The 8800-nt window shown below is 38.3% G+C and overlaps 1 protein-coding gene across 1 annotated transcript in view; it reads left to right on the forward strand.

Moving 5' to 3' along the window:
* LOC116704707 (matrix metalloproteinase-17-like) overlaps positions 1 to 8800 on the forward strand; it is a 48573-nt gene that overhangs the window by 20562 nt on the left and 19211 nt on the right. The window contains exon 2 of the mRNA XM_032540323.1: positions 8711 to 8800. This exon is cut by the window's right edge and continues 43 nt beyond it. Within this exon, the coding sequence (XP_032396214.1) occupies positions 8711 to 8800 (90 nt within the window). The remainder of the gene's footprint in view (positions 1 to 8710) is intronic.

Genomic DNA, 8800 nt, shown 5'->3' on the forward strand with positions numbered 1-8800 from the left:
TGTGTGTGTGTGTGTGTGTGTGTGTGTGTGTGTGTGTGTGTTTCAGCTGATGGACATATAAGGACCAGAAAAAGATGTGATACAACAGGTCCACCATAGATAAAAAATTAAATGTCTGATACTGGAGTTTCTAGTCTGGAAGTGTAATATTGTACAAAATGGGTGATGTACAGTGTTGGAATAATGACTCCTCTGATTTCAAACACAAGATGCAGTTGTTTATACTTGCAGGTCAAAGTTAAAGAACGATGACCTTTGACCTGCAAGTCTGCCAGAGCCAACACTGAAACAGGAAACTCATTGTTCAGCTCAACAGTTGAGACATGGGTGAATATTTGCAGGAGCTGGTGCAAGTGTGAAAATGCCTTGTACATGTTACACTTTGCTTCCACAATGGCATTGCCAGGTTCTTTCCATAAAGATCACTGTGCACACTAAAACACCATCCTGAGAGACAAATACATACTATACTACATTCCTTCTTTAGCGTCTACTCTTCTGTTGGTAAACGTGCACTGCTAATGTCTGTTTGCAGGCTAGATAGTTCATTAGCTCCTAAGCTTCATTAAAAAGCATGTAACCATATCTGAAATGATCACTTACGTTCCATACTTGTCAATACCACTGCTAACAACCCACTGTTGCCCTGTTGCTTGTAATTTAGCATTATTTCTTTTAATTTTTCTCTTCTTCCCCTGCCAGCATTCTGTACCAAAGCTAATCAATTGACCAAAGATAATGACACGCCGGTCCAGCCTGCTGAGACGATGAGGACCATTTTCAATATTTCCTGAAAGACCTTTAATTCTTCCTTCTAATTACAAAAAACAGTTAACAGTTAACCATACCTCTAAAAAAAAACATAGACAATGTTTTTGACTGCAAAAAGGGATGGCTAAATGTGATTTCAGTTGGACTTTTAACTTAATGTGTGAATACAGACAAATTAAAATATTCAAACAATTATAAACGTCTATTAACAGCACTCCTGGAAGCAAACCTTCCTCAAACTCACACACTGCTTCTCCGTCTCAACCCTCTTGTTTCAAACGCTCGATGACGCTTCTGCAATTCAGCAACGCTTCAAATCTGCGGCCACATTAATCAAAGTCTCGCGCGCATGAAGCTTGGCTTTCTACCTCAAATCTATTTCATCCTTGGCTTGGACTATAGCTGCTTTGTTGTAGAAAAGCAGTTCACTCACTCTGCTGTGCCCACAGCTACAAATTGCTATCGAGCTACAAGTAATTTGAAATATTATTTAATTAGGGAAAGTCTGAGTAATTTTGTTTGTCAGACAGCACTGCCTCCCATCGCTAACAAGCTCTTTAAGGACTATTTGTAGGGCCTATATGTTCTTTCTATCCATCTTCTTATTTACTCTGAACAGTTGTATGTATTTGTAGCTTCTTTTCTGTTTCAGACCATACTGTATTACGTCATTAAAGGATTACAGGAACCAGGGATCAGGATTACAGAGATAAATGATCCTTTAGTTCCCCTAACTGCAGCACAGACTTGGAGTAAGTCAAACCGTATACACTCAACTGCTCAATTATGTGTGTATATGTGAGATAGTGAAAATCGAAATGTGTGTGTGAAGTATGGTATGTCCTATTTGAATTATTGTTTTATTGTGAATGTAAATAAAAAGATTTGAATGTGTGTTTGTGCAATGTGTAAGAATGACCTCTTGGGCCAGTGCACAAGTGTGTGGTAATGAGTACTGGGAGAGTAAAAATATGTCATCAACTATCTTTATGCTTTATACCCACATATATTGGTTTGTAGAGAAAAATATTGCATACTGTAGTAAAGAATGTCTCTCCATATATTGTTTCAAAAATAATTTACTCTCACAAATCACTGGAAGAGAATAGGTGTTTGCAATATGAATAGAATGTAATATCACAAAATGTAATTTATACACAAAGTGTTACATCCAGCCTTTACTTGATTTTTGAACATTATTTAACGATTTAACGTTTGTGTTTCATTTTGGAGTTATTTAATTTTCCCATGTTTCTCCCGTGTTATCTCAAAGTGATTGGTTACTTTTATGGTTTGGCATTATTTATTCAGGACTAGAGGCAACATCCAGTCAACCAGTACATACTAAGTAAATGAAATGCCTGGATGTGTACAGTATGTGTTATATATGTATGTATAGGAAGGAAATACATTCAACACATTCTCAAGGATCATAAGATGTCAAGGCCCTCATTTACAACCTAACGTAGAAACCAGCGCAGATATGAGCGCAAAAATCATCTTACGACAGGCTTCACGTGTGATTCATGAAACGTTCGTATCACACCAGTAAGAATGGTCATACATTGATAAATGCAGCGACTGGAAACAATCGTAATTTAAATATCATGCCCCCTCAATCAATGTGATAGAGCACTCCGACATGGCCCGTGTGTGTGTACGTGTGCACTGTTGTACGTGTGCATAGAGGTCTTCTAAAAGAGACAGCTCTGTCATTGCCGATAAGTGATCAACTGATGACTTCTCCTTCTCCTGTTTTATTAATTATATGCTGCACCACAAGTCCACACTGACTCGAAAACTGGCATACACAAGTTCAGACCAGACGTTCACGTTCAAATTGATAAATGACTTGCTTTGCACACCCATCCTACGCCTGTTTTAGGTCATATGCACATTTCATAAATGAGGGCCAATGCATTTTGGTGAGAGAAACTGAATGTAAATAGAAACTTTGTTAATAGCAAAACACTACAGGGCAAATTGTTTAAAAATGATTGTCCGTGTTAGTGGAAATGGTTTTACGATTCCCTGGCCAAGTGTTAAAGTGGCACCCAGGTGAGTTTGGGATATTGTGATACTGTATATCATTCCTGGAATTTCAACGTAAGAAATGCTGGATAACCAAGTGAATTAAATACCTGAGATGAAAGTACTTAATCACATTCTACATTCAAAATTGGAATAAAATAAGAAAAGTTTGAGAAAGGTTGTCTTGCAAGCATTGATCCCAAAGAGTGGCAATGTCACGTTTCCCATGTTATTGTTGCATGGAAATTGCAGATAGAGTTGTGAGCTGCACTGGGCTCTCACTCATACATGGCTCACAAGTTTGGCATTTGTTCCAGTGAGCCATGTCTAAGTTAACAGGAGACAAAATGATGTTGAAAATTTGATGACATAGGCCCTTGCTTACTAATTTCCAGCATTGCTTTATACAACCACAGATATTAAAGAAGGGAAAGCTACCTCAGGAAGAAGAGTTAAATCTCTGACAGCTGACCATTTTTTGTCGCTCATACAAGGGACTAGAGGTGTCCAGAACATGGGAAAGAGGGTAATCAACAGATGTCTTGCCATGAGAAAGCTGAATCTGGTGGGGCTGAGGAAAATTGACTTTTGTTGCAGTTGGTGGTACATCAACAGGCAAGTTTGATTTAGGAGGATGTCTAATTGTACCACAGGGAAGTGCATCAGCGCTTCTCTGTCTCCCACGAAGTATACAGCGAATGATAAATGCCAGTTCATTGACAGTGATGAAAAGTGTTGCTCAGATTGATTAATAGCTGCACAGCTGCCAGTATTCAAATGATACATCTAAAAGAGGAAAGAAAACACGGGTATTCGGGTCATTTTGAAGAGCACTGGAGGGATTCATACCATTTTTCACAAATATTACTGTAAAAGAGTAGATGGATGAGGGAATAATCTGGAGAAAAGAATCTGATGAGGATGCTTCTCTGTGACATTAAATATGAATCACTAAACAACAATCAATCTTAAAGTTGGGACAAAATCTAAAATATTTCTTGAAAATGAAAGTTTTGTTAACATAACTGTAAAAGAATTTTTTTTGGCTTGGGTGACGATTTCCAAGCCAGGAGTATTCTCTGTCTCGCTCAAAGTGTGGCAAAAGCAACTATGTCAATCTTGATTGACTTAATGGGGAAAGGATCAGCCGGCACTCCAAAAATGGCCAGTAATGGACAGGGCTGCATTAGTGTTCATGGCTGTTGAAAGCACATCAAATATTGAAAACCAAAAAAGATGCAAGCCTTGGACAGGATCAAAACATGTCAGAGATGAGGTTATAAACTACCACAGCAGTCACAATAAGATTTGGAATCTGGGTATGTTTTCTCACTTAGCTCAGGTGCACTCAGTGAACCACCTTTAGTTGTATTAAACCGAGACCACCAGAAGACTCCACCAATCCCCTGTCAGCCCCACCCTGAGCTCCACCTCCCATCTATATCTTGCCTTAGCAACATTGTCTTTAATCAGACACATAGTATGTTGATAAATGCTAGAGATAAGCCCCAGTTCCACTTTATTCTACTGGAACTTTTCTCATTATTTTAATTTGTTATTGCTTGACCATGCCAATCAAAACTGAATGCTAATACACCAAGGCTGTGCAAGTCATTTGAGCAGCAAGTAGGCTAAGTGGTAAGAACCCTCTGGGCCTGAGTTGGGACACTGGGTCAAGCCCCCACATCAGAAAGAATTTGCCCTGCTAAAATCATTGAATACCAGCTTCAGGGCAGCTGGACTGCAGCTGAGCCAGTGCTCTGACTTCACTGAAGAAAGAAAACAGAGAGAGAGAGAAGGGAGAAAATGTAGTTTGTTTACTTTGTTTCTTTATTTATATACTGCACATGAAGGACAAACTGTACAAACGATGGGTGGCATTTGGTTAATAAATGGACACTATTTATGACCAGATTGTAAGAGATAATTTAAAGTTGGAATAATGTGCTTGCAATCCATCTCTTTTTAATTCTACAATTTTAATGGATGTGTTAGTGTTACAAATCTTTCTCTATACTTTCTTTAGAAATGGATGCCAAATAATAACTTATTGAATATGCAGCAGTGTTTTAAAGCCTTTCATTTAATGAAGACTTTAGATCAGATGCATTTTGATCTCTTTGATTATTTTTCGAGCTTGCTGATTATACGCAAATCCCAGCACGGAACTGAGCTCTCCTTCACTTGCAGAAAGTGGTTGTATTGCGGCCATATTGTTGCTTATCAAGTCATAAGTTGTTCTGTTATTAAATCGGTTAGATTTTAATTACAAACTGAAAGGCACGGTTCAAGTTTGTTCTGCACTTTAATGTGCATTAATCTTTGTCAACAATAAGGTTTCTTTGCTAAACTCATTTCTTTGTTATTATGGTGCATTTCTCCACCAACCTAAAAGCTAGATTTAAAAAAGGGTGATGGAAGGAAGGAAGACATCCCATTTACAGAGATTTCTTTTCTTTTCTTTTTTTTCTTTTTTTTTACAGAGGTTTTCTCTATGGTAGATTACCTTAAAGTCTTGATTATTTTAATGACAGGAAACTTTTATTTGTCTGCTCTTTTCTATCTTTCTTCAACTTACTCTTAGCTTCCTGAATACATTATCATAAAGAGAGAAAACAGAGAACATATTGGTTGTTGTTTTTAATCCCTTGAAGCAGTGGTTGAACTTTACCACCGTGCCATGTTTTTAGTTCTGCTTTCGACTCTGGCACAAGAAAGTAAAAGAAGCCACACTTTTTTTTTTGCGCAGAGCACACTGTAACACAGCATTCAAAACATTGCAGCAATTGTTGAGTCAAACTAATGTGGCATCAAAGGCTTTTTAAAGGGTCCTCATTTGGGAGGCAGTACAGTGATACACATCGTGTGTGTGTGTGTGTGTGTGTGTGTGTGTGTGTGTGTGTGTGTGTGTGTGGTTGTTGTGTATGTGTGTGTGTGTGTGTGTGTGTGTAAAATGAAGAAAAGTGTGAGGAGTTCTTGGTATACGCAGCATGATCTGTTGTCTTTGTCAGCAAAATATATTTAGTTTGTGAGTATGTGTGAGTGTTGTGCTGCTACATGTGCATCTACAAATCCATATGAGCATATAAATAATTGTGTGTGTGTGTGTGTAAGGCTGTAATCTTAGTGAGTGATAAAAGAAGTTTCAGCCGTCTGTGTTTGACCTCTTATTGTTAATCAGAGACTTGGAGAGATGCATTTGTTGTACACACTAAATTCTGTATTTTTCTGCCACTTTGCACTCATTTATTTCTCTTCTTATTTTAAGCACAAGTATTGTTTGGTTTAGTAAATTTGAGATGCATGTACTGTATATCATTCACGTTCTACTTAAAATCGTAATCGTATCTTTGAACTGTCACTGTCTATTGTCTGTGAGAGTGAATGGTTGCTGAAGTTTATAAGCTTAAGTTTATTGTGTTTTATTTTATTTTTTCAGTTTGAACTTAGATGACTTGTGTGCAGTCTTTTAAAAGTTATGAGTTTAAATTAGTTGCTGGTTTCACAAAAAAAGTTTGTCTATTGAGTTTATGAGAGTGAAAACAGGGAGTTGTGGTTGTGTGGACAGGACAGATGTAATCCATCACTTGCACACCTTGCTTAGAGAGAAGAACATACACCTCCTTCTTTATCTGTTATGTAACATCATACTCACCCAGGTAATCATTAAGATCCATGACTGCGGCGATATGGCTTCAACAAAGTCAGATGGGGCAAGAAGCATAAGTAGTCAGACACATTGTAAACAGACCAAACGTTTATCTATACCATTTCATTTTGAGGTAAAACCTAAAGTGAGCACACCCAAAATTAATGTTATAATCCCTCATGGCACAGAAAATCTGTGCTAACACAGTTAAAGCAAGTATGGTAGGTCTAGGTTTATCCAGGAAGTGAAGTCACATGGCATGTCCCAAATCTATCTGACAATAATGTTTTACATACTGTAGTATTTTGATTTTAGCAGTTATATTAGTAGTAACGTTGAAATGACCCCCCCCCCCCCCCCCTCCCCACCGTACCCCCTGTACTCTACTCAAAATGGTACAGTCTGAGTTCCCTCTACTATAAAGCCCATTGGATGCTTTCACTTCCTATTTGGCAGTTTGGACCCATGACCAACAGGTAATAATATGGATGGGACCTCATGCAACAAACATTTTGCCAATTAAAGTTGCACATAGCTAACATAATTGATTTGGAATGGGTTGTATTACTATATGAACTGAGTACATTTTCTAATTTACAATGTTAATGACCAGAGTATCCATACTGAAATGGTCAGACATTTTAGCAGGTTAGCATGCTATAACCACATGTGCTTATTATGCTAACATAACTTATCCACAAAGCCCTGCCTATACCACAGGGGCCCTACGCAACACAAGTAGGACTAAGTTAAAGATCCATTGTGCAAGCATGATGGAATACACAATAATACTTTACCATTTTATTCTAACAGGAAATGATACAATGTGCAATGTTAGATTGCAACTTTAGAAAATGAAAAATGTTTTTTTAAGCTATAATAGCAGCTCCTCCATGTTCTTTGTATTGCTCTATTGTTGCATTGCATACGGTCTAGTTGAAGTTTATTTAATTTGATTACTTTTCCAACACTATATATTCAAACCTGCTTAGAATGAATGTGCAATATGGATTTGGGAAACAGAGACAGTCTATTGCAACAACTCATTTGGATAACAATTCAAAAGAAGTTTGGCCAACCTGGGAAGGATTTAAAACCTATACAGTTCTCTGACAGCTAATGTTTCTTGCCCTATCTGACTTCTTTAGTAATGTTGGTGAGTACAATGTTACTACTGAAACGGAAGTCTTCACTAGCCTTTGAAAAACCTTGTCATCATTTATGTCCTTTGTTGATAGAATCAATTTAACTTCCCTGCTTTCTTTTAAATTCTTTGACCTCTCCCGCTCACCCCAGGCAACACAGTTTGAAACTCGTTAAGAAAATCGTTTTTTCTCATCCAGCGCAATGGTACTAGGGGTCAATTAAATGCCCCTGCAAACTTTTCCCAAGCCTCTGCAGTGATGGCAAAGCCAAGGATGAGGAAGCAAATATCAGCCAACAGAGAGCTTCACTGGAGCTTGCGTTGTCAATACAGAAGGGATGCATGCTATCGCTCTGCATCACATCCATATTGGCTGCCGATTCATGAGGAAGGAGGAGGCGGCTTTAGTTGGGTGCAGACAGATGAGGGGAAGAGAAACATAAGAAAAATCTTAATGAATACAAGCCAAGACAGAAGAGCATTCATACATCAGTCAGATCTCTCTCACACACACACACACAAACACACACACACACACACACATATATATATATATATAAAGCATATATTTATTATTTTGTGAAATTAATGTGCCATACCCCTCTTTGATCTGACGCCATACACATACAAAACATATTTGATGTATGCCATTTGTATAAAATCCTAAGTAAATTCATTTTAATGTGTGTATCTTGCTCTTGTTTGTCTGCGTTGTTGATTAAACTGTTCAGCTCCATCAGCAACACTGTGTCTTGCAAATATAGACTTACAATGTCCCTTCCTATGTGTAGCTCTTAGCGTACTTCAAAAACAAAGGAGAAAGACCAAAAAAGCGAGAGCATGGGATATAAAAAGAACTACCACAGATTCAGGCTTCCTCGTGGGCTCAAGTCTAAAATGCAGAACATGTAATCGCGACATATTTGTCTGTCGTCCATCTTGCTCGGTTTCCTGTCTTTACTGTCAGCAGGCAGGTACACATGCACAGACAGTAAAATAACACCTCAGGAACTGAATGGACAGGTGTCAGACTTTCTCAACAGCTTTGGGATACTCGGAGTTCTTGAAATGCCTGAGATGACTCTTGAACTCTGTGTTTGTGGTTTCCCTTCCAGGACTGGCTGAGTAAGTTTGGCTACCTCCCGCCCCCTGACCCAGTGACTGGTCAGCTTCAGACCAAGGAGGCCCTGACCAAGGCCATCAAA

Source organism: Etheostoma spectabile, chromosome 16 (assembly GCF_008692095.1).
Source record: "Etheostoma spectabile isolate EspeVRDwgs_2016 chromosome 16, UIUC_Espe_1.0, whole genome shotgun sequence".
Taxonomy (NCBI): Eukaryota; Metazoa; Chordata; class Actinopteri; order Perciformes; family Percidae; genus Etheostoma; species Etheostoma spectabile.